Source organism: Sparus aurata, chromosome 24, assembly GCF_900880675.1.
Source record: "Sparus aurata chromosome 24, fSpaAur1.1, whole genome shotgun sequence".
Classification (NCBI taxonomy): Eukaryota; Metazoa; Chordata; class Actinopteri; order Spariformes; family Sparidae; genus Sparus; species Sparus aurata.
In genome coordinates, this window is record NC_044210.1 from 9,454,303 (window position 1) to 9,480,378 (window position 26,076).

The 26,076-nt window shown below is 43.7% G+C and overlaps 3 protein-coding genes across 3 annotated transcripts in view; 1 reads left to right on the forward strand and 2 right to left on the reverse strand.

Moving 5' to 3' along the window:
• Positions 1–11,650, reverse strand: part of LOC115576984 (transmembrane protein FAM155A-like) — a 31,914-nt gene extending 20,264 nt beyond the window's left edge. The window contains exon 1 of the mRNA XM_030409723.1: positions 10,426–11,650. Within this exon, the coding sequence (XP_030265583.1) occupies positions 10,426–11,112 (687 nt within the window). The 5' untranslated portion in view covers positions 11,113–11,650. The remainder of the gene's footprint in view (positions 1–10,425) is intronic.
• The window catches only part of acp2 (acid phosphatase 2, lysosomal), a 90,381-nt gene that overhangs the window by 14,171 nt on the left and 50,134 nt on the right, over positions 1–26,076 (forward strand). Inside the window, exon 3 of the mRNA XM_030409722.1 lies at positions 8,386–8,517. The gene's annotated coding sequence lies outside the window, so the exon portion shown is untranslated. The remainder of the gene's footprint in view (positions 1–8,385; positions 8,518–26,076) is intronic.
• Positions 15,001–19,991, reverse strand: lig4 (ligase IV, DNA, ATP-dependent). Its single transcript, XM_030409719.1, has 3 exons — positions 19,895–19,991; positions 16,570–18,640; positions 15,001–16,285 (listed from the first exon to the last, which is right to left on the reverse strand). The coding sequence occupies exons 1-3, from the start codon at positions 19,953–19,955 to the stop codon at positions 15,616–15,618; spliced, it is 2,802 nt and encodes a 933-aa protein (XP_030265579.1). The 5' UTR covers positions 19,956–19,991; the 3' UTR covers positions 15,001–15,615.

Sequence of the window (26,076 nt, forward strand, 5' to 3'; positions counted from 1 at the left end):
ACATCAATGAGTCACACTGTTGAACTGGGTGACATGTTCCTTCATTGCCATGAACACACACACACACACACACACTGTAGTTTATTTCTATCCCACAAACATCATCCTGCTGACATTAAGACTCACTAGAGCATCAACGGTGTATTAATCCGCAACTGAAAATAGTCCCTGGCAAATGCTCTATATCCACCTGTGTATGTAATGTTTAATAAAACCACAGTTACCAGCTGTTTTGGGAGCCCTTTAACCATCAAACTTCGACTTCAACACATTTACATCCTCAGTAGGAACTCAGAGCCACAAACAGAGTGGTGGGGGGGACATATTGAGAGACGGACTGACAAATGGAATTTGTTGACAATATAGATCTTGCATGCATTATTCACGGCGACATAATAAAAATGACCTCCCATTAGTGTTTTTGCAAGTCACCCAAACATTGCTCTGCTGTGCAGAACATTTACTGTTGTGGCTGAAGTTTAACCTACGGGCCACATCATTGGTTTGGGCACAAACAATCTAGCTGTGGAGTAATTAAAGCGTCCATTACAAAAGGACATTTCACAACAAAATGTTCCTATGCATCACAGGCATTCAAAACTATACTTCAATATCAAAAATGTGAATCATTAGGGACAAGGCTTTTCAACCCCCCTTTTTATTCGTTCAGAAGACAGTGCTGTCAGGCAAACCGACGCACTGTGCTCTCATCAACAGGACTCACGTCCAGTGACTGACAATTCATTTAACAGGACAAAAATCATCCTCAATCATCCTAATGGGCCACACGGAGCTTAACAGAGATTCAGACCTAACCTTTTACCTAGTCCGCTGTATACATGCAGACCTGGTTTAAAGCTTTTGTGAAAGGACACATGAAGAGAGGGGTACCTTACTGGGGAATAAGAGGGAAGTCGGATAATCCCATTAGTGCCAAGTGGGGAGGAATTTCGATGTGATCATCTGAAGGAAGCACACAGGATATTTGAGTTACCTGGTCATCAGTTTTCATATCTGACACCCCCAGATATGGACAATGCTGCCGAGTTCTCCCTGAAAAAAGGGCATAAAACTCCTGTGCTCCTGCATTTTATACATTCGAGGAAGCAAGAACGTTAGTGTAAAAAGGGCGAGAGCATCGCATGGAGAGAAAAAATCGAGTACAATTATGGAGATACGCAAGTTTGCATCTAGCCGTGCTACAAGCATGTCTGCGACTGACCTGTCCGACCCTGCCTCTGATCTGTAGTGTGAGGACTGTGCGTCTCTCACTCCTACTCTGTTTCAGATACATACTGAAATTCAAATAGCGCAGGGCGGCTTGGATATGCATTTAGGCTTATATCTGTGCCTGTAAAAATAATCCATTCAAATACCTATACAGACAATAGGAGTGTTAGACTAATTGATGTCATGCCCATAAATGAATGGAGGTATTAGTGTGACCCTTAGGTGTTTCACAGGAAAAAAAAAAAAACACCCTGCTTGCAACATCTTCATTTTCTCACAATCACAAAGGCAAAGTAATGAGTGTTTTTACTCTAATCAAATTCTGGTTGTTCCATTATTGCATAAGCAGCAGAACAGCTTGGCAACTAAATGCAATTCATCTCCGGGGAGGTTATAAATATATATAATTTTAAGACTGTCATTTTAACACATCTGTGTGTTTGTCTTCTTTCAGGAAACAAACACTTTATACAGTAAAAATAAAAAAGGGTCACCCACAAAATGTACCTGTTTTCTTTTGGGATCTCAATATATAAATGAGATGTATAGAAGTATAAATATGTCAGTTATTTTAATCATAACTTCAGCAGCTCTATAGGGGCTATATGTAAGATTTCTAGTTGAAAACGTTAAAAAAATGAACTAAAACAAGAAGCTGAACGTTAATAAATGTGTGTATCTATTGGGTGCATACATGTCTAATTAAGTTAGCATGCTAACAAGCTATCCAGCTAGTCAGTCTTGGTCCACAGCTCTTGTCCTAATGGTGTAAACAACAACACTTCCCTGTTCGCTGAGCTCCCAGGCCGAACTGCAAGCTGCATGCAGAACTATAATTATTACCATTATTCCCTTTTAGTTGTGAATGTTTTTTAATTAGCACTCAACACAATATATGAGTGAAGCTGATGTCAATGTCATTATTTCAGAGGTATTATTCTATAAATAGACATTTGAAACTGATGATGGTGCTGTGCATGTGTACCAAACATCATGGCAATCTTTTTAATATTTGTTAAAACAGGTCAAACAGTCTCTACCATGCTGCTAGTTAGAGAATAGAATACAATACAAATAGTCATCTGTTGCGGCCCTGAGTGGTTTGCATGCTTTCTTCCACATTGTCGAAAGATAAAGTCTAACATCATGCTGATGTTTAGCATGTTTATGTTTACCATGTAGTTAGCTGGGCATGTTAGCATGCCTACATTTTCTAATTGGCACAAAGTACAGCTGAGGCTAATGATGGATAATGAGGGAATGTCATTAGTTTTGCAGCTATTTGGTCATAAACCAAAAGCAGGGAGTCACCATCATTTCTGTGTGGACAAAAGCGACGGACTGATTAAACAGTGCTAGCTACAAATCGACAGAAAAAAAATCTAGGTCCCTAATTGAAGTCATTCCTGTACACAGAGACAAGGTGGCGTTAATTACAGTCATCACCCTTGATTGACAACATTACTGTATGACAGAGAAATTACTTCGCGTGTCACCTATAATAGAAATGCCACCGAGGTTAAATGAGGCCCGTTTATGTGCTAACCTGCTTTAACCCCCTCATGCCTGGCGCGTCTTCCCTCCCTCCTCCAGCCCTGCTGCTATCTCATGTGATCTGCTCTGCTCCCGGTACAGCCGTTCACAGTTAAAACAATATGGAAGCGCTGCCGTGCACTGCAGCAGCTAGTGGCCTCCCCTCTCTCCTTCCTGCCCCATTAGCATGCAGCTCAGGGATCTATCCATTCATAAAAGGCCCGTCGTGGAGTGGGCCAGGCATCTTGAGGGGACAAAACCCTCTCCAAGGTCAGCATTCACAACTGCTGCAGGCAGGCACAGTGGTGTAAATCCCACGTGAGCGCTTCCGTTTGCGGCTCTCATGCAACCTAGACAGGTGAACAATGCAACGCACAGCAACAATCTGTCGGTCAATAATGCACACTGGGCTGTCAGACTGGAGCAGACACACACATACACACAGTCGGCTAATATGAATAATGAGGCTAACAAAGGCAGCAATTAAAAGAAGCATGGGTGATCACAGGACACTCATGCAGAAACTGCATTAAGACCGTAACAAAACTGATTTAGGGTTGAGGCAGTCTTGTTTATCTATGTGTTGTCAAGTACGAGGTACTGTGGGATGAGTGAGGGAGAAAAGCAAAGCAACAGTGGGTCCCATATGAGACTCTTCCACCCAGGGAGCTGTCATAATCCCTGCTGGTTTGATGTATACACACACACAACACTGGAACAACGGGAAGCAGCATATTTTTACCTTCTACGTTAGCGAACTTAGTCTAACTTGTTAGCAATCATTTGCTTATTTACACATCCAGTAGCTATGAAGCATCTTAGGAATCATTAGCAACATGGCTTACTTAGTCTGCCATTTAGCGCTTTGATGGTAGCGTGCAAAAGCTTTGATAAGAGCGGCATCACTATTTACATCTATTAGCAGCCGACAAAAGTGAGAATCATTGAAAACAGTAAAGTTTGGGGCCCATAAAACTAAAACAGTGAGGTGTTAAAACACAATGGGAGCTGCAGAATGAGGTCTGTAAAAAGCTGAATGCTAACGTTCCCATGCTACGTAAGTGAGAATGCTAACATGCAAAGGTATTGTGTTTTTCAACATATTAGTTTAACATGTTGGCATGCTGAACTAACATAGGAGTGTCATTATTTGTGATGGTAACAAACAAATTACATGGGTAGAACAGAATGAGGTTAAATCAATCCGTACCAGATTTCGGTACCTGCATCTTTAGAGTGACGTCAGCATCATGATGTTATTAGTTAGCTGTTTTGAGAAGTTGTTGTTGGAGATGATCAGACATAAGAGTGAAGTAATAAAAAAAATGTATCATTGGGTACCAAATTACTGGTATCAGAATCAGTTCAAATGTGAAAGATACTCATGATAATCCATTCAGTAGTCAGTGAGATACTTCAGTCAATTAAAATGTTATTTAAATATGAATTAGTTGCAGCCCTGACTGGTGGTACAAGTTGTTACACGTCGTCGAGATCTTCTTGAGATTTTCTTGAAAGGACCGATTTGTTCTTCCTAACCTTTCCCTAAGAGGAAGATGCATTACCTCACACAGATCCATCTGTGTTGAGACTTTTTTTTTCAGGGCCCCTGATCTGAGAACTGATATCCTTGTTGTTACACATCATTTACTGCGGAACTGCAGAACTGTCCATGCTGTAAGGAGATAACAGATCCAGACAACACAACTTTACACTGGTCTAACAAAGCGAAAAACACATACAAGGGCTTGTTGCACAATCAAACAGGTTCAGATAGTAACATGATGTCTTCACTGAGCTCAGGCGCTGCCCTATTTCGGTCGGAGGAGCTGCCCACTATCAAATGAAGGACGAGTGAAAGCGGAGGGCTCGGTGCAAATCAATAGGGATCAACCTCTTGGTATTGCTGCCACCCGTCCCTCCGGCTCAAAACGAGCTCAGATCAATGCAGATGTGTGCGGTTGACAAGGATCTAAAGAGGGAGCACGCTGTGGTCGCTGTCCTCCTTTCCACTTGCACACAACACCGGCTAAGATTAGACTTTCAATTGGACCTGGAGGGTGGGGGAGGAGACGGATTTGTGCACAGACTTGTCAGTGATTGTGTTTTAAAATGATTTGACGTTATGGCCGTGGTAGTAAAAGCAGAGGAATAAGTAGTAGAATTGGTGGTAGTAGCACCGGGAGTAGAGGTCATAGAGGGTCAAAGAGGAAGAAGAAGTAATAAAAGCAGATAGAGTTCGGTTCAGGAGACGCCATATGACCGAAACTGAAACTCACAAATGGAAGTACCTGGGAGGAACAAGGCTGCAGACACATGCGCAGTTGATTTGTCATTCTTGTCAAACGAGTGTGTTCTGTGTGTAATCCTGTGGTTGTTTTTCTCTCATGCTGTGATCATAACAGGTGGGATGTTTTCTACTTGGAGAGATCCAAGCAGATTCATTTCTGGTGGGAAACACCAACACACTTAATGTTGTGTGTAATGACAAGTCCTGGGGCAAAATGAGCTGTGGGCCTCTGCAGACCATGTTCACATGGTGGCCATTCAAAAAATTTCTTTTTACCACTTACCCATTAACAAGCAACTCAAAAGATGACGTATAGTAAAAAACTGGAGCGACATTGGGTCATTATTACGAGGCAAAACAACAAATGTATAACCTATTAGCTAACATTAGCATTCAACCACTTCCAAGCTAACATTACTGTTTGATTATTTCCTGTGTTTTTCACTTCCAGGCTTCAACACGTGTCCAAGATGTGTGTTGATATTTAAGAACTAATTTCCATCATTCCTATCATATTATGTAACACTATCAAATAGTTATTTTAGGAAGTGGTTAGATGCTAACGTTTGCTGTTGTCTGACTGTAGTAAATGGGTAATCAAGTATGTTGTATTACCCTGAAGTATAGCCTGAAGTCCCTCCAGATTTTTTTTTACCTACCAGCATCTTTTCAGCTGTTGATTAATCAGGAAGCACTGGGCTGATTAAGAAATTGTCAGACTCTCTACATTTATACATTATTCAACCTGTAACACGGCAGTACAATCTTTGAGCTTCATTGAGTTTGATGCCAGGGGAAAATGGGCTCTCCAAGTCTCTCACAATGTATCTATTGATTAGAAATGTGTAATTTGCTTGGGTAATTTATTTATATGAAAGCACAAGATAAACTGTGACAGAATAAAGGCTTTAAAACACGATTTTAACTTGATGCCCCCTTACAACATGGGGCCACAAATACTGAAGGTGTTCTTAGCCCTTAGAAAGTAATAAAACTAACAGAAACTGCGGCCTTGCCTGACACAAAAGGCAATAAAGCAGCATGCTGAATCTTTAAATGCCCTGGAGACCATTTCTCTGTCACATTAAACGTTGATAACTGAAATGACAACAAATAACCGTTAATCATCTTTAGGTATTATAAAAAGGTTTAACACTCAGAAACTCTGATAATCTGCTTCATCAGGACTAGGTGGGTGTAGTTTGATCCGCTCTGTAGTGACTAAACACACAAACTGTCATCAGATTCTGATTCTAACGTTGCTAAAGCCTGATCTGTGCCACCGTGTCTCACCACAAACCGGCCAGAACAGCAAGTGAAAAAAAAAGAAGTAGAGAAATTTCTCACATGAAACCACCGAACCTGTCCAGACTCAGGAAGCTGACCATGACACAGTTGCTGGTTTTCTTGTGGTTCTTTTGGTTTGGGAGTGTTTAAGTTTACAATTTGAAAAACATAACCTTTGGCTTCAGGGAATTGTGATGGACAAATTTTCACTATTTTTCCAGGCCAAATAATTGATCTGGGGAATAATCGTCACATTAATCGATAACAGAAATCACCAGTACTTATTCTTTTCACTTTTAGAATGATGTTTTTAGAGTTTTGTTTTCCAAAGGCAGGTCGATATCTGAAGATTTTCACTGGCTCAAGCGTCTTATAAGTTAATATTTACTGATTTTCTTCATCTTTATGATTGAATAATAATTAAATTTGTTTGGGTTTTGGGCAGCTGCTCAGACAAAAAAGACATCTAAATGTGTCACGCTGGGAACCTGCAATGCATATTTTCATTATTTTCTGACATCTTAGACCAAAGGACCAATAGATTGTGGAGTATATGAGGGCCAGATTCATCTATAATAGCCCTAATAACAACTAAACACCATTTTAGACTTTTCATAAAACTTACAAAAGCAGCCATATAAACAGTCCTGAGAACTTTGATAGTTCCAGTCGTTTGAATGTATCAGCGAGTACACCTTTACACCCGAAAATACATTATTGGTGCACCTGTGTGCTCCAACATGATTATTTGAATAGACGACAAGGCGACAGGCGATAACAGTTGTGCTTTTATACTGCAGACCCTAACATAAGGAAGCCCTCCATCAGATACTGCGACGACAGTGTGGAGACCCTAGATAGTTGTTGTGCTTTTTGAGGATTCAGGTTTAGTTTGGCGTCATTGTTTCCTGATAAACTGCTAGCCGGGTCTGACATTTTGGTTCACACACTCGGAGTGAAAAAAGAAAAAAATGCCGCTTTCAAGTCGGCATTAGTGCATCGGCCCGGGTTTAAATGTTTCGAGCCTGGCCCCGCTGTCAAGATGAATGGTGGGTTTTTTTCACAGAGTCAGATGATGGAGAATCCCATTGTGAGGAACAGCACACCGGCCGTGTCTGCTGTGTGATGTTTCACCTCAGGCTAGAGGAATCAAAGCACCACCTGCAGACCACGGGAGCCACTCCTGCACAACAAACGCTACTCTCCATGTCAAATATCCTCACTTGAAAATGTCAGAGATCTTCCTCTGGCTTTGGATACGAACACTCCCTGTACATGCCTCCGCTGCTCACAATGTAGGGATCTATTTGGTTCATGTTTGTCCCACTTGCCAGCTCAGTGTACACTATAATCTTACCATATTTACGCAGATTCAATGTACACCTGTCTGAGTCGGCACACAACTTGCCTTCTCCGAGGCAGGTAGCCATTAACTCAAGAAGAGCTCCACATTATCGTGTGAGTCACGCTGCACTTTCCGTAACGCCGCCGACCACATATACAAGCAGGAACAAACCTATAATCACGAAGGTGATAGAGAAGGGTCGTTGTTAAAGAAATGATCCGCTTGACTAAATGACTGTTTTCTCTCCAAGTGCCAAGAGGTGAGCTCGAGGGAGAGGGGGAAACACCAGCCCGAGACTGGTAGAGGATAAAACATGAAATCATGCAGAGGAGAGGAAAGAATGGCACACGTGGGGGCTTGATTGAATCAATGGGAGCCTTCCTCAGTGCCTGGCACTTGGTGGCAAGGACAGGTGCTGCTGGCTTGGCTATTTATCAAGAAAAAGGCTGCCTCCAGGCCATTGCCATCACCCTCTGGAACATGACTGCATATTCTAAAGCTGGCATCTGCCAGGCCTTGAAGTGAGAAGTCGCTTAGGTCAAGCTTCACCAGCTCAACATCAGTAAAGGCCTCGGTATGCAGAGAGTACAGATGGGGTTTTCAATGCTGGCTGATAGATTCTTTTCTCCAATAAAGGTATTATTTTTTAGAATATATACCAGAATTCAAATAGTAACCGACACCTTCTGCTCTTTGTTAGCTATCCTTGGCTGTTAGCTAATTAGCTCATGGCCCAGTTAGCTGTGGAGCCAGTGGCCCGGGAGTTTGTTTGGACCAGGACCTCGGATCACAGGGCGACGGGACCCAGCTCAACTGGACTTGGCAGCCTGAGGTGAGTGTGAGACTTGGCTGGACTGGAAACCAAACTGGGACTGACAGCGTCCAAGACTAACTGAGGTCTAGTTGACAACAAGGATATAGTATGGTGGCGATTTACAGCTGCTCTGACCAGGACAGTGAATTGAGGATTTATCACAACCAAAACTGTGGTGACTGTCAAATGACACACTAACACTGTGTTGGTGAGTTTTATTCAGCTTAAGTAACGTTTAACGATGAGTGAACAAGGCGATTAAGCTCATCTTAGTTTAGTAAAAGAAAGAAAGTGTACAGTTGTATTTATCTGTCTAGTGAGGAAAATAGATGTAATAGTACTTGATTTCTCAGCACTTTGTGAGTTTATTTTGTTTTATTAATAATTTTTCATTTTTTTTGCTTGAAAAATTACAGAATTGATTCAGCGATTATCAAAAAAAAGTAGATTTTTCTGACAATAAGTTTATTCATCAATTGAATAATTGTTTTAGCTTTGTCCACAGAGCAATTTGAACCATATGGAGTGCTGTAAAAACTTAGAAATATGTCCTTCAGATCTGTGCAGCAAAGCTTTACACTGTTATCTTAAGACAGTAAAACCCCACTTCATGTTTGGCTGTACAACAATTAAAGTGCAGCAGCCTCCAGCTTCACTGTGTACACAAAGAGTGTGTGTGAGTGTTTGTACAAGTAAGGACTGGTGGGGTCTACAAACATGTGAATGCTGGGTTTATCTCGCTTAAAAAAGGCTGTGTTGTCTTTGTCAGGATTAAGACAGAGAATATAAAGGAAAGTGAATCACTGTTTGATGAACACACACTCTCTCTCTCTCTCTCTCTCTCTCACACACACACACACACACACACACACACACATGGGATTCAGTCTTTTTTTGTGTTTCCCCTCCTCTAAATTTAAACAAGGCCCATATGTATGTGGGTCTATCTGAGGCTAAATGCATTTGTATATGCAGGCAGATGGCCTTGTTAGATTCGCGTTCCTGACGCCTGTGCTTGTGTCCCCGCCACTGGTTGGCTGAATGGAGGCCATCTGGGATTGGCCAGGGCTTCTGTGAATGGAGCCGGGGAGCGCCATTCAGCACCGCGGACAGCTCCGCGGCGGCGCGGTGCTGAGCGCAGCTGCGGCGGCACACGGCGCCTGGTTTCCCGGATACCCTCTACAGCCTCTCTGACCCCACGCTCGCTCTGTTATTAGCGTGTAAACAGTGCACCGGCTATCAAATAGCGAGCCCGGGCCTAGCTAACACGAGGCCTACTGTGCAGGCCCTGGTAATGAGCAAACACGGGAGGGGAAAAAAAAAAAAGCCTTCCACCACATTAGGCGAGGAAACCACCTCTTGACATTAATGAAACGCTCTCGATGTGGAGTGGGCGGCCATGATGAACACCTGGCGGACTGCGACAGCGCACACAGGACGGACGCGGAGTTGTTTGCTTATGCCAGCAGCCTCCTCTCCTGCTCATTAAAGTGTTAAAAACGCCCGGCTGTAAAAGAGCTCGGCCACTTCCAACAAGCCTGTCGAGGGTTATCGAAGGCTGATCGGGCAGGATTACGAGCTGAGGAATCGCCGGGGCGGAGCTCAATGTCAAAGGAGGGAGCGTGGAGTGGAAAAGGGGGAGCAGGACAAAAAAAAAAAAAAAAGAAAGAAAGAAAACACACACACGAGCAGGGCCTCCATCTGCACATTAGCATGGGGCCTAAACACAATGAGGAGATGAATGAACATGAGGCCCGGAGCCGGGAGTCTCCTTGAATCTGTCATCCGTCTCCATGGCGACAGGAGGAGGAGGAGGAGGAGGAGGAGGAGGACCAAAACTGGCATCTATCCGGGCCCAAATCAACAGATGGCCACCACATCACCCAACACCACCACCACCACCCCCCCATCCCTCTTGCATCCTACCTTGCACTGCTCCATGCACGTCCTCACTGAATATTCCCCCGGCTCATATTTCTGAGTCAGGAGCTCAAAGTCCTCGTATTTCTCCTGGGCGTGCTGGTCGTAGCGCTGGTACGCCTGGACGCACAGGATGCATCTGGAGGTGTCGCCATCGCCGAGCACGTCGAGGCTGCAGTTCAAATTGTCCGGACTTGTCGACCCGTAAAACAAATCCAGCAGAGAGTAGGAGTTACAAAAGGAAAGGTACAAATCGCTCATATTTACAGCCCGCGTCCCCTCTTTGTCGGAAAGGCCCTCGCACAAAAGGTCGGCATCTGCGTAAGCAAAGCAGTCTTTAGACAAACTATCCTGGTGGCAAGTTTCAAGCCGCCACAAATGTTTGGTAGAGTTTCCTATAAAAATAGCATATGGGTTTCCGCTGAGGCTGCTGTGTGCTGAGTGGGTCTGGGGTGAGAGGAGGTTGGAGGATGCGATCTTGACCCGGGTCCGGGCCAGTTTGGCCTCGGCGCAGAACCACAGGTGATCAGAGAGGAGGATGGTTAAGAACAAGAGGGATGCCAAGGACAGTCGCCATCTCTGCGCCCTCTCTGAGTCGGTGAATGGCTTTTGGTTGTCGCGGGGGGGCTCTAGCCAGATTTGGAAGCCGTCGTCATCTTCTTGCTGCCAACACGTCCCAGCACCCCTGGTCATATTTTGGGAACCGGCCGACTCCACCGTGGGGGCTCCTCTGCCGCAACAGTCATTGACGTGGGGTCCGCTTCGCGTTTTCCTCCCCTCAAGTGTCAGGTGGTGGGTCGTCCCGGCTTGCCTTTGCGTTCAGCGGTAATTCCCATTAAAATGAGCGTGGGCCGGATGGCAAATTAGACGCTGGCGACCACGGGCCGCATCCTCCATGGCTGACCGGTGAAGCCGCTGTCCTCCCGTCCGCCCTGAGCCCCGCGCCGCGCCGCTCCGCTCCTCTGCGTAGCCTCGACTCCGTTTATAGAAACACTCACCGACGCGTTTACGTTTTCCCCGGCCTCGGTCGTGCAGGGACAAGGGCGCTATCCTCTTCCAACATGGCGAAGCTGTCTGCCTTTGTGTCGGCGGATGGGCCTACAGCCTGTAACAGACCTCTTTTCTTTTTCAAGCCCTCACCGTCTTCATTTCGCTGCCGTTGTCAAGTTGCCGCCATGTTCGCCAAGAGACGGTGTGTGTTTGCGAGAAGCTGCGTCAAGTCAGCGGCAGTCAGCGACAGAGTTTCCGGTTGTGACATTCAAAATAAAGGTCTTAAATGACTTTTTTGTTTTATGTCCCGTTTGTTGTACCCGTAAAATGAAGCACTGTCTATCACGAATAGCACATTAATGAACAGTTTAACCAATCAGTAGTTTTTTTCCTCAGATTGTCAGGGATAATGAGATATGGTTGCATACATGCATGTGTGTGGATTTGTCATAAAAGTCATATTAATGTTACCCTTTATTCAGGTATCAAAGATATTTACAAAACACAAAAAGCACATTAAGACATTAGGATGTGTCACCGAATAAACAGTCAAGTGAAACACCTAAGCATCCCCAAATCACTAACTAATATTTAGTAGTGTGGTTGAAGTCTTTCAGCCACTGAAAATAATACTATCATGATTAAGTCTGACACAGCCTCATTGTAGGTTAAAGTAAGCACTTTCCCCTTTTTATCCTTTCGTTTTGACCCCTCATTTGATTCATTTTTGACCCCCAAATCAGGAATCATTGATCTAGGTTTTACCACAAGTCAAGTTTCTGATGCATTCAAATACATTCTAACTATTACATTGTAATTTTAAAATAAATTGTAATTTTTATTGATTATTAGTAATTGTATAACTATCAACAATGGTTTAGTAATATTCTATATAACATTTTCACAAAAAAAATCTACGGCTCAAGTTGCGCTACGTTTTGTATTTTATTTTGAAGGTCAAATCAATCAACATCCGGTGTTGTGCTCGCTAATCCTGCTAACGTGACAAAACTTCTCAGGCTCTGACGTTATGCGCGCGCACCGCAGTCACCGCATCCTTCGGCACTTTGGTGCGTCAAGAGCGACAGAGTGAGCCCTGACGTCACCGGAAATGTTCTGATTGTGACTTCAAAATGAAAACCCGTGATGCCGGTGTCCAAAATGACTCCTATCTCAAGTATTTAGGTCTAAAGTAGGAAAGATGAAGAACAACTACAACCGCTAAAGGCAAAAAACACGCAGCTGTGCAGGAGATACTGAACAATAAGATGTGCTGACTGGATAAGGAGAGTTTGCGTGAGTAGTTTTATTCTGAAAATATCCATCAGCAGACTTATTGTAGGTTACATTGTAGTGTGCTTGACACAGGAGCAGATAGACAGGTTGGTACTCACCTGGTTTCAGCCTCAGGCAAGATGCTCTCATCAAAAGACAGGAGCCTGTTTCCTCTTTAAAGGACAATACCAACTGCTTTTATCCATTTGAGACAATTTTAAATTAAGAGTACTCTATAAAACGGCTACCAATTAAAACAAAGGCTGCTGTTGCGTTTGAGCCGTCTGAATGCATCTCTCTCGCAGACCACTGAACAGCCTGCAATAATTATAATTGCTAGAGTTGTAACAGTGTCGCACAGTAACGCAACACAGATGTTTAAATAAATGAGCGCTCGGGCCTACAACTCCATTACCACTCAGGGACGGGTTTGACAGCGATTAAAGCAGACACGGTGGTTCACTGTGATGGATTGCCTCACTCAAGCAAAGTCTCTGCGAGTAAATCTTGTGACGGTAATGAAATGGTTGAAAATGAGCAGCTGCCTGGTCGCTGGGGACAACACGGTTTGGAAAGGCTTACAGCACACAGTGGAAACATCTTGTACTGACGTCATAAAGGAGCTGAATGCATGCATGCACAAACTTAAGTAAGGAGATTAATGAAAATTAGTTTCATCACTTAAAGGTGCACTACGTAGTTTTGGGGAAGAGCATGTGAACATTGTCTAGTAGCCAACCAAAATAAAAGCAGGAACCTGAAAATGAGCATCATATGTGGCCTTTAAATATGTTTTGCTTTTTAGTTAATGGCAGTTTTAACACTGTAATATAGGAGGTTAAAAAAATATAATACTTTAATCGAATATTAGTGAAGTATTTGTAATGGTTTTGTATGGCCACTTCTTCGCGAGGCACAAAATGGAGCTTGATTCTCTGTTGTTTCTGATTTAATTTCTTCATTGAGGGTGGGCCGCGCTAATTGCCGCAGCCGAACCTTCCCTGCAGCCGTGAGCTCTCTGTTCGGTCCCTACAGGAGCTCATTTATTTCAGCTGAGTGCATGCAGCCACTGGTTGTCTAGGGGCCACTTCTGAACCATTTGTTTCTGCTTGTGTCCAGCGCGCTCGCTGGTTCCATCCCTTCAATAAGCTACAGCCGGCCTAATTAGAGCATTTATCCCATTAGGACGTAGTATTTCTGCAATCCCAGCTTTCAGCGGCTGTTTGCGCGGCTGCTGTTTTCTTCTCCAGATGACTGATAATCTGCTCCAGCGAGTCCTTTCAGAGGACCGGCAGTGACACAACACATCGCATGCACAGAGCCACGCTGGAATAAGCACGAGCTGAGTACCACTAATTAAAGCCTGTCAGTCAACCGCTCACTCCGCATCACCTGTAAATAGTTTGGAGTGGGCGATGGGTCACAGAACGCTTTCTGTGGCACAAGAACATTAATCAAGATATTTTGCTCTCAACTATTTTGTGCTTTTATCTTACTGGTTTTACCTTACATTAGCTAAAACCTAAAAAGCCTGAACTACTCAGAGAATACTTCAAATGTGCACAATGTAGTTTTTGGGAAGAAATTGTATTCAAAAGATAAGAATTTTTCATGCCTGAACAAACTCTCCTTTTTTCATGGCTGAATAAACAAACTGACCTTAAAGGACGACACAATTTCATACCGTTTTACTTTGTTTATATTTGGCGGACCCTGCCGCCTTTCTAGCTTCAAACAGTGTTCAGGGGACCTTTTACACAGTTCTGGTAAAGATAAATATTTTGAGAGTTTGTGTTATTTCCTCATTTATATTGTAAATGTAAAAAAAAATCTGAGTTTGCATTTCTTCTCCAGAACTACAAAGTGCCCCTTTAATTTAACAGCGATGTGAAAATTCAAACCCCACAGGGAACACGCCGACTCACCAATCGGAGCCATTATTCTCAGTATATGATGAGGAACAGGTACCTCATCACTTCTGCTTTGACAATGTATTCATGCGGCATTTATGCACAACAATACCCAGGACACCACAGGCAGCTACCTGCACCCTAGAGGCGACGGTAATGAAGGTTATAACATATCAATGAGTCCCGAGACACAATGATGACATTTTATAAAGAGAGGAAAACATGGAGACATCTTTGTTGGAGGGCCTTGAGCTGAACCGATTTTAACGTACCCCTGTGGTGTCGCTCGGTCTCTCTCTGCCAGCTGACTACACCCTGACGAGCCGAGGTAAAGGCCATCCCTTCACACGCATTCTCCCATTTCTCTTAATTATCCATTTTTTAAAACAAAATTGTACAATCAGTCTGTGTTTTAAACCATTTCGAGATATTTATTGGAGTTGTACTTGCACATAAATAAACGGACGTAAAGGCAAAAAGAAGGCGCACATCATACATAAGTCTACAGCAGTAATACCTCTTTATTCACACATCACAAATCACAAACTAAATGACAACTAAGCCTCACATTTCCATAAAATCAAACAGTTTTTTTTAAATGAAATCCCTCATTTTTAATAAAGTAAATAGCCATTTTCCTTTCCGTAAAACATTCCGTCTGTTCCAGTGTCTCTGGAAAAAAATTAATCAGCTTCCGTATTTGTATACTTCTTAATGAAATTCACACTTTCAAAATTGAAAGGACAATCGCGGCCTTCCTGACTTTAAAAGCAGCGTATCAATTTAAAACCATGATAAAATAACAAGCAGCCTTAATCGCGCATTAAGAACACAGAATTAAAACTAATTGAGTTTGCATGAAGCCCCTGAGACGTTGCATCCCTGTAAAGTACAGTGTAGTTTTAAATCACATTGCTTTTTCTAGCTGGAATTGCTATTTTTCTATTTCTAGTTTATTGCTAATCTTGAAGTCAGAGCTTGAGAGTTATAAGAGGATTTCTCTCCAGTGTCAACTTTCTCTTCAAACTAAGTAGTCGGTGTCATTCATCAGGTAGCCTGCTGTGATTGAGTCGGTCACCCACGAGTCTCTTACAATCTTAAACTTCTTCCTAAAGCAACGCCTCAGCGTCTTTAAATCCAGAAGTCTTGTTTCCTCTGCGATGATGACATGAGAGACTCCCTCCTCCAACCTCTCGACCACCCTCCCTCCATGGTAGCGAAACTCCAGCGCCCTGACGTCCAAACAGGTGGCAGGTAAGGCGGTTTGAGGTTCTCCGATGTCTGTGAATCTGTCCATGTAAGCCTTAAAGGGTCTGAAGATGCTGGTGGGGAGGTCTTCCCAGCCGTAGCGCTGCTCCACCTGGCAGACGTTGACCGTCGTAGACACGTCCGAGCTGCTGATCCGGCCGAACACCTCCCGCAGCTGCTGCTCGTCTGTGTCCACGAAGAAGCTGTCCCCATAGCTGTCGTACTCCTTGGCGAAGTGCTCCCTGGTGGAGGGCGACATGTGGATCATGTGGCGCGGTTGCCATGGGACCACTTCCTTCTGGTCCAGGCACTCCAGCAGCCAGGCGGCCCACACCACGTCATGCTGGTCGGACGAGATCAGGTTCTTCACACGCATGTTCTCCACGCCGGCGATCACACAGTAGGTGTCCCGTCCTGGGTTTTGGACCACAATACCTCCGCACCTAATGAGGAGATGACATCAGTGATCAGTTAATTGTGGACAACTCTTTACTGAAAGCTACAGAGTCTTGCTTTAAAGTGGTCTTAATCAACATTTTTGTCTTAACAATGGATAAAAGGACTGCAGTTTGTCCCAGCTCTACAGAGCATTTTAGCACCTTTCAGCTCATTGTTTTTGTTTTTTTCATGGTCCCCAATTTTACTTTTACTTATTGAATGGATCTAGTTCAACAACAGCTCTTTTAACAACAACACAAAAGGCTTTTTTTCATGGATGTCACGTTACCTGGCCACGCCCCTTTCCAGCTCAGCCTTGGGGTGATCCTCGGTGCCATTCAGGATACAGAACTCCACATCCTCGAACATATCTGTCTCCTTTGTCACCCCTGTGAGGTCCTGAGGCTTAAAGTGATCAACGATCCCGATCACCTTCTTGGGTTTGGCCGCCAGCTTGCGCTTCTTCTTCTGTGGTGAATCATCATCGATGTGGAGGTGCCTCGAAGCGAGTTTCCCAGACGCCTTACTGCGAAACTGATCCAGCTCTGCCAGAGTCATGCACTGGTGCCACTCCTTGTCGTCACGGATCTTCTCGATCCTGGGGAAGCGCAGAGTGCAGTTGGTTTTGTACATGTCGCTTCCGACTATTTCAGCCGCCCTCACCTGGATTATGACCGAGTTGCAGGGCTCGATGTAAACTTCGGGTTTCTCTGTACTGCACAAGATGGATGATGGTGGGTCATTTTTCCTGTAGACTTTCCAGTGTTTGGCGAGCTTCAAACCGAGCTCGTACAACTCCTTCATGGTGTATCCAGAGCCGATGCGACAGAAAGTGTGGAAAACCGTGGGTTTCTCGCCAGGCTTTGGAGCTTCGGCAACGGCACACAAGAAATGGGACATCATACCGCCCCTTCTCCCTTTCCCCCAGTATCCACCAACAATCAGCAGGTCAAGCTCATCCATCAACCCGTCCATGTATTCTGGCTTTATTTTCAGCCATCCCTCACCGCGCTTGTCAGGCTTGTAGATGGATGAAGGATCCTTCACCATGATCCCCTCTTCTCTGGTGTCAATGGCATCATTGAGGGCGTTCACCACCTCCTGCATGGTTCTCGCATCGGACTTTGGCACCAGGTGCATCCTCCCCTTGACCGGCGTGAAAACTGTCTGAAGGATCTCGAGGCGCTTCTTCAGAGTTTCCTTGCCAAGCTTCTGGTCGTTGACTAGCAACACATCAAACACACAGAAGCAGGTCTGCAGCTCTGAGTCGTCCATGAGTCTCTTGATGTCGAATTTGCTTCCTTTTTGCATGAAGTTCTCAGTGGTAGGGTTGTACGCCATCATCTCACCGTCGAGGATGCAGTTTATGACATTGCTTTTAAAAACGTTGTGGATGTAAGGTGTGAGCGAGCCCTCCAGCGGGGACGCTCCGAACTGCTGGGTGTATTCGAAGGCATTCCGGCTGAAGTACTTGTACACGTCCCCGTCTTTGTGCAGTTGTATACGTTCCCCGTCAAGCTTGGTCTGAATATAAAAAGGGCTGTTTCCCATCTGTTTCTCCACATTACGCATGTTTGCCACAGCTGCCAACATTGGCTTGAAAGCGGAGAAGAGTCCGATGGAGACGTCGCTCAGAGACACGGAGGGGTCGTGGAGCTGCTGGCACACTTTGTTCAAGTCCGTGTTGACATTGTAGAGCTCAGAAGCGTCCGGGTGGAAGACTTGAAGGACAGTTTCTTTGCTGATCCCGAGCTTCATGTCCTTCAGAATCATTCTGATGAGCCATTTCTGCTCGAGTGCTGAGCTCTGGGTGATGAGGTGCAGCAGACTCTTTCTCACGAGATCCTTCTTCTTGGTGGCGTTGTTGATCGCCACAGAGTCCAGGAAGTCATTGACTTCTTTGACGCTGAGGTTTCCCTCACTGGTGCAACGTTTCTTTAGGACAAAGTACGCCATGCCGGCAAAGTCTCCGGCTTCTCCTTGGGATGTAGTCGGAGCACGGTAGTTCAACAGTTTATTAGCTTCCGGGCCATTCTTTGGGAGGCCTAATACATCGATGTAGAGTTTAGCCAACATGCTTTCTTTGATGCCGTACGCCATACGATCTCGTTCAAAAGAGGGGACTGTGAGGCGCATTGCTGGGTAGAAAGAATCTGTTGTTTTGGGGTTGTCTTTGTGGAGGGCAGAATGAAACTTCCTCCATGATCCAATGAAGTCGCCAAGGATCTTGGATTTATCTGGACGGAGTTTAGCCTTCTGGATTTTCTCTAAAGTATTACACAGGTGAAGGAAAGGAACCTGAGCAGCAACGGAGGGCTGTGCTGCAGCATCGCTTTTGGAGGTTCCCTCCATGTTGAAATCTGTTGTATAAAAACAGCAGTGTGAATTAATGAATCTTGACAAATGATTATTCTATTTATTGAATAGTTGACTGCGAGAACAATACTCTTGTTTAATCCAATTTTGATTAATATTATGTCATTTTCAAACAAATACACTAAATATTATTCTGGTTCCAGCCTGTCAAATGTGACCATTGATCCTTTTGTCTCATGTGATAATAAACTGAATATAAGACATATAGATTAAATGTCAACTACTAAATTAATCACCAACCTATTTTGAACATTGTTCTAATCAATTACTGGCTGAATCTTAGCACCGATCAGATCAGATTGTCACTGACATTACTGAAACGTTCTGTGTCACAAGAAATCAGCTAGAAAATATTTTTTTGAAAAACCTTTTTCTCTTTTCTGTTTCCGTCAAAAACGAGGTTGCTCTTAAATGTGGTTGATATATTAAAATACAATCCTTAAATTTAGAATTTGGCAAACATAGCGAATAAATAATAAGAATAAAGAGTAGAAAGCCAGAATGATACAAATGATACATATGCTCTTAATAGTTTGCTTACAGCACTTTGGGTCCCCCTTAGAAGCTAAACTTATTCCTCAGATTGAACAATGAGGACTTAATGATAAAGAAACAAATCTACTATACATGATGAACTATTAGTGTTTTAAAACGCCAATTTCCCCAAATGAAATGTCTTACTATTCGAGGTGCAGATTGCTGGTCCTGACATGTTCTGACATGTCTCAACACAGCAAGGGCTTTTAATCTGAAAAGCAGCTGAGAGGAACTTACTAAACATGATGGCAAACATTTCATTCTTATGTCCCGGCCAAGCATCCATATGAAGTAAAGCATCTTCTACTGATTATTAGCCACATTAAACGTATTTGCACTGACATTTGCTGCAGTCAAACAGAAAACTCCGTTCGGTTCATTTTCAAAATAAAGGTGTCTGTTGACATACGACGTCTGTGCTGTACAAACATGTCTGACCGGACAAGTTACGGACATTTACCGTCAAATAAAACGATATTTTAAAGTAATGTTGTGTTTATGACAGGGGCCTAATGTGATATTCAGCTCACACTCGACAAAACGTGACTGAATACAGCGTTGAATGTTAGCTGAGCTTTGATTTTGAAAACACGCCGCTAAAGTAGGAAGTGGAGTGTTTTTATCTTACTCTTTAGCTTTATTGGAGGAACAATGACGATACATATTCGAAAATAGTGAAACATTTCGGAATTAAAAGTTACCTTGCTCTTTTTTACTCTGTTTGACTTCTCCAAGAGAGCTACATGTTGATCGCTTCCTCATACACAATTTGAGTGGGGACGTCCGCCAGGAAACACATTCCCCTGGAAACATGAGCGGAACTTTTGTTCCTCTACATTGTTTAGTTGTGTTTTGAAACTTATCTAGTAACTAAATTATTATCTCTTGAAGCTCAAATTTGACACTTTATTTATGTTGATATTTTTTGTATTCATTTGATCGGACATGTCCCATAAGGATTGGGATTTAGTTGTAAATCCCTGTTTCACATGCTTTGTGTTTCATTTTAAACTTGATATGTTTTTAATTTTACGCCGCAAAACTTGTTTAATATATCATCAATATCATATCCATTGAAACACAGCTGTAAATTCCCTGGAGACATGGCGTTGTTGCTCTCCCGCTCACCAGCAGAGGGCGACACTGAGACGCTGCAGTGCTGAAGAGGTGCAGCCGGTGAGGCTGTTTACTGCTCTGTACCATGATGAGCCTGGAGCCTATAAATCAGTAGTAAGCTGGTAGTGAAAGATAGGAATGCATACTTGTTGACCCCAGGAAGGCGTCTCTCTTCACTACAACTATTATGTAAAGCACATCTGGATCAGAGTCCTCTGGTAGCAGGAAATAATCTATGAAACCCAACCACCCTATTTTTATTGCAGTAACATTGCCTTGAAAATAAATATGACAGTCATGATGATTATAGGATCATATACAGATTTTTAACCCTTCCATGCACGAATTATTAAATCACAAAGAAATTATTTCTCATTGTTTGTTTTTACTCTTACACACATGAAAAATCATGCCAATAAGCTTTTCTTTGCAATATCTTATTTTGAAAGACTCCTGAGTGAACACCGTGCATCAACGGTGGAACAGGAGATCTTGGAATAACTGTTAAATCCTTTAATTCACAGAAAATATTAAAAGTATATTCAATAGATTTCAGCAAAATGAGAGACACTAAATGCACTTTTATCCATATTTTATTTTACATATACATTTTCCTTGTACAAATGTCTTTTTTTGTTTCCGAAAATGTATTGGCCTCTCCAGTGGACGTTATGCATCAGGGGGTATATTCTGCCTATTGGACTTATATTTAGAGGAAATAGAGTATTTAGAGGTGCAATATGTAAGAAAATTATGAACAGAATGTGAAGAAATAACATTTCGTTTTGATGTCTGTGTACTGTGTTGCAAAAGTACACAGAGCCCACATCCCAACCTGCTCCTTAGCTCCTGTGCCAGCAGTGTAAACACCGAAACTCCCCCGGTTCTCCGAACTCCCCAAGCGGACAGCTAGCTTCACAGCTAACTGAGCTAACTAGCTAATGACAGCTACAGTCTGTCGCAGTTAGCAGTCACTCTAGTGACATGATGCGCCCTTTTTGTTTTGATTATGAATAACATGTGGTCATTTCTTACATATTGCACCTTTAACGTTGTTGTTTGATTAAACTATTCATGGTTAATTATATCCTAATTTGCATTAAAACAAACAAAATAAGGTGGAATCTATATAGGCAGAATATACTCTTTGGTGCATAACATCCACTGGAATGTACAGATGTATTTTCAGTCACAGGTAAAAATGTAAGACAAATGTTAGTAAGATCTGTTCAAAAGTATTTACAACACCTCAGTAAGTTGAAACATATAAAGAGAAGAGAATTTAACAGTAGTAGTAGACAACATGCATGAAAGGGTTAAATGATTTTAAACAAATGGAAAAACATGACTCTTCTTATTTTAGGGTGTAAATAGTCCTGGTTTTAGGTCCTCCCTACCTTCACATGGGTTTCCTCAAAGTGAAAACTGAAAAAAAAAAAAAACAAGTGTCATTTGGGCCGAAAACTGTGTGAAACCTGTCCCGTAATATTGCAGCAAAATCACCTAAAACTCAGCTGAAATTAGAAAGAGAAGAAAGAAGCATCAGGGCAGAGGAGAACATCTAGGACAAAAGTTAAGTAGTCTTTCAACATTACTCTCAGCTGCCAGTGAAACCAGGTTTGCACATTCTTTTGGTTAATAAGATATGATATAATAAGAGCTGCATGGAGACGCTTGAATGCCTCTTGCTAATTGGCCTGAGGCATTCCTTCAAAGCACAATAACACCATAATACTTTTGTTGTACTGTGTTGACATGTCATGGAGGCGGTCATTTGAAGGGTGCACAAACATATTTGTTTTCCCTCGCTCTGCGTCACACCTTCTAACCTTGTACTTTGTTTCTATTACAAACTTGTTTTGGCACAAACGTCATTTGGAGGTTGCTGGTGAGATTCCAAGTACATACCGTTGCTGGTGAAGTGATGCTAAATTGTTCCACTGATGTCCTGTTTCCCATCAGAAGAATCTGAAGCTGGCACTGACGTAGATCCTACAAACGCCGACGCTCAGGTGGAGTCGGGTCAAACCGTAAGCCATCGCATTTTAATTATTTTATTGCGTGGTTTGATTTGATGGCAGCCTCAGCCAGCGATATCCTCCAAGCCGGAAGTGCAGCTCACTCAGAAACCATGACCTTTGACCTGTGTGAGTGAGTAAGTGTGTGTGTGGGAGGAGAAGACTTCCGTAAAGGGGCCAGTAAAGCTCGTCATGGGTTGTTTATTTGAATTCTATAATGGGAAAAGCACACTTAAATATATGAGCTTGTACATATAATGTTTTTTAAATCAAAAATCTTTAAGAAGCAGGAAAATATCAAATATCACGTATCAATACCTATTTCATCGAACCTTTATTGAAACATTAGAAAGAAGAATGCAAACAGAAGTGGCCTTGTACAATAATAGACACAGACAAGCATCAGTCAGTGGATACATATGGGGAAACAAAAATAGATTTTTAAAAAATGTCCAAAAAAATAGAATGTGGTCCATGGCTGCCTCAACAACCCTAATTTGGTGTTGCCTGTTCCTTCCTGCCGCCAACAGGGGGCGACCTGTGTCTGTGCGGGCCGAGCTGCACCACTGAGCCCTGAGTCACACGCCAAGCCAGAGTTGTTTACCTGTCTGCTGCTGCTGCTGCTGCTGCTGCCTGCTGCCTGCTACTGCTGCAGTGGAGGATTGTGGGATATGTGTGGGAAGGGAGGACGGGTCCACTCGGAGCTACTACGTGCTCCAGCAGTGAATCCGCTTGTGTTTTCACCTCACACACAACGCAGTGCAAGCGGAGAGGAAAGCGAGCCGGCTGGGCCGCCTGTTTGGTTTTCTGTGCGTCTGGTGGGGTTTGCATTGCACCTGTGCTCATGCTGGGAGTGGGTGATGAAGTGCAGGCTGCAGCATCACACATCCCCTACCAACCCCCCACCCTCCCAATCACCCCATCCCACCCTCCACCTCTGCAGCAAACGGCCTGTCATGGTGTCATGCAGCAGGCAAGTGGAGTTACATAAGCCCTGCTGGATGTGCCGCTGCACTACAACGAGCTGCGGCCTACAAGACAGTAAACAACTGACGTCACTGCTTCCGTGGCATGCATCAGCTCGCACTGGGACTGAGAGGGAGGAGGAGGAGGAGGAGGAGGAGGGGGTGGTTTATAATGTGTCGGTGTAGGACTGAGTGAGATTTTGGCATGGAGGCGACGGGGTGAGGGAGAGAGAATTGGGCAGAGTAACAGAGCTAAAATCCCCCACTGACATGGTTGATGATTAAGTGGTGCGTCAGCCTCCTCGTTTCTCGGTGACTTGCTGGCGAAGTGTGGCCGCACAGACGGTCGTAAACACTTCCTGTCCCCTGCTGGTTTGATGACACATTGTTTGGCCAAAAAAAAAACAAAAAACAGAAAGCTTCACATTGATTAATATACACACCGAAAATGCAACTCTTCAGATAAGCCCGGGCTTTCCGTGTGAGGTTTGCGCATCAGGAGCCGGAAAATAGGAAACGAAGATCAGTTTATCAGTCGTGACGAGCGCTTCTCAGCCTGACAAAACATCCGTTTGAAATGACCCAGATGATGTCACTGTGATGTCAACGGGGTCCTCAGGCTTTTAAACTCTCACCACAAAGTGTGTTACCCGCATGGGACCTGAAGTTTAAAAGACGCTTAACCTGGCAGAGAGGTTGTGACGAAGGGGCACTCTTGAGCTGCATTATGGGAAGTGTAGGATCCAGTCTTTCATGGAGCCTGACCCGAAAACTAGAGCAGGGTTTATCGAACTCTGCTCTGCCCCGCAACTTAAAGGAAATGTTCGCCCAAAAACTTTAAAACGCAGTCAACTACAAAAAGGGTGTAAATAATGTGTTTTCAGATCAATTAAGGGTCAATTTGTTTCTGTCGCCTTGTCAAGTCCCCTGCTACTTCAGATCTTTAGGAGAATGCTCAAACGCTGCTTTGCCGTGAAGCTCCGGAAATGTTTTTGTGGACTGCGAAACTCCCCCCGACTTTCCATCTGCAGAGAGACGAGGATACGATCGCTTGATTTAATTTTAGGGTGACCTTATTCCTCCCCCGGTGCCCCCATGTCCAAAAAGTGCCCTCTCGGACGCCCCATGGTGGACAAAACTAAATAAAGTGCCCTCTCTTACATAATGTGATATGCAGCATGTCGCCCCTCAAACATCCGGCCTCTGCTTTGCCAAATTTACTCTCACTTCATTTATTTCACATCACATTATATTCCCTCACTACGTACTATACACTCACTTTTCTCTCTGTTTATTTGTACCCCTGCTGTTTTGCTGCGTCAACACCTGAATTTCCCCTCCGGCTATCAATAAAGGCGTACCTGATCATATTTGCTTATCTCCGTGTGAAATGAAGTATGGCATGTATGTTTGGTATCAGGCGGTATATGCGCCAGCTGCCGACAGTGGCCAGAAGGCTGAAGCTGACATACATAACAACTAAACACAAATACAGTGTGCGTACGAGAGCGTGTTTCCAGTACAGTATGTACCCAATCACACGGTGCCTAATGTGCGTTCCCAGCAGTTGTTTTATAAACAGAGTGAAAAAAAACCCAAACCCTGTGCGCTTGCCAAAGCCGCTTTTTGATGCACGGCCGCCTCAAGGCATGATTGAACTCCTCACCACATAATCTTACACAAATGTCAGGAGAGATGAGGACAGGGAGATCCTGTTCACCTAAATTGCAGAGCGCAAAATATTGTGCTGGGCTTTTTTCTTTTTTTTTCAGCTGGCAGGGCAAGCCAGACAGTACCCAGCGACCTTCGTCTAAAATTAGACCAGCTTCACACATCGCTGCTATTCCACACTGCGAGCTGCCCTCTATTTTTTTTTTTTACCTGTTTAATAGCTGTCTGTCTGTCTCCACGCTGTCATAACAAGCTGTGTCATAACAGCTCTCCCTCGCTGTTCTTATGAAATTGAATTTCCAATAAAATCCCCGACCGTTCCCTGTGCTCATCAGACTGGCTGGACAGCTGGCTGACCTGTGCGGAGGTCTTGTCCAGTTACATCATGTGGCATAACAGCAGAGGGGTGGAGAGGTCGCCATAGTAGCCCTTCAGTGACCCCAACGTGGCCTTGCTTCGGTGAGGTAACAGCCTAAAGCAATACAGTGAGGGAGATGGACTCGCAAAGATGGTCAGGGTAACTTATATCTCACTTAAGTTTGCTGATCAGATGATAGTTGCGTCTGTTATTATGTTCAGATGTCACAAGCCTTAGTTGAATAATCTCCCGTCTCAAAGGCTCAGGTGTCATTGGGCCTAATTAAGCCATGGAAAACTATAAAGACTGTTATTAGGTCTGTGATCACCATGTTGGATTTGTGTGTGAAGGGAGGTTTTGGCTTACTACCACACACTCTCACCCACGCTTCTTTCCACTGACACCTAAGTCTTTGGAGATTGGCAGTTGCCCATTTTGCTGGTGTTTAATTTAAGTGCTTTTGACACCACTGATCACGCCATCATGATTCATCCGTTGAAGCCCTGGGCTGACACATCAGTATTTACATTTTGAAGATGCCTCTCTTGTCATAAAGGAAATTTATGGTCCAAGGATGCTCTGGGATGTGATGTGCCTCAAGGCACTGTTCTATGTGCTGACCTATATATATGACCAGCTGCTTATGAAAGATGAGACTACAATAAATATTAAAAATAGCTGGGAAAGAGACTTGGGTATTCACCTAGATGACCAGACCTGGCGTAAAGTTGTGTATCATGCCAAAAGAATTACTA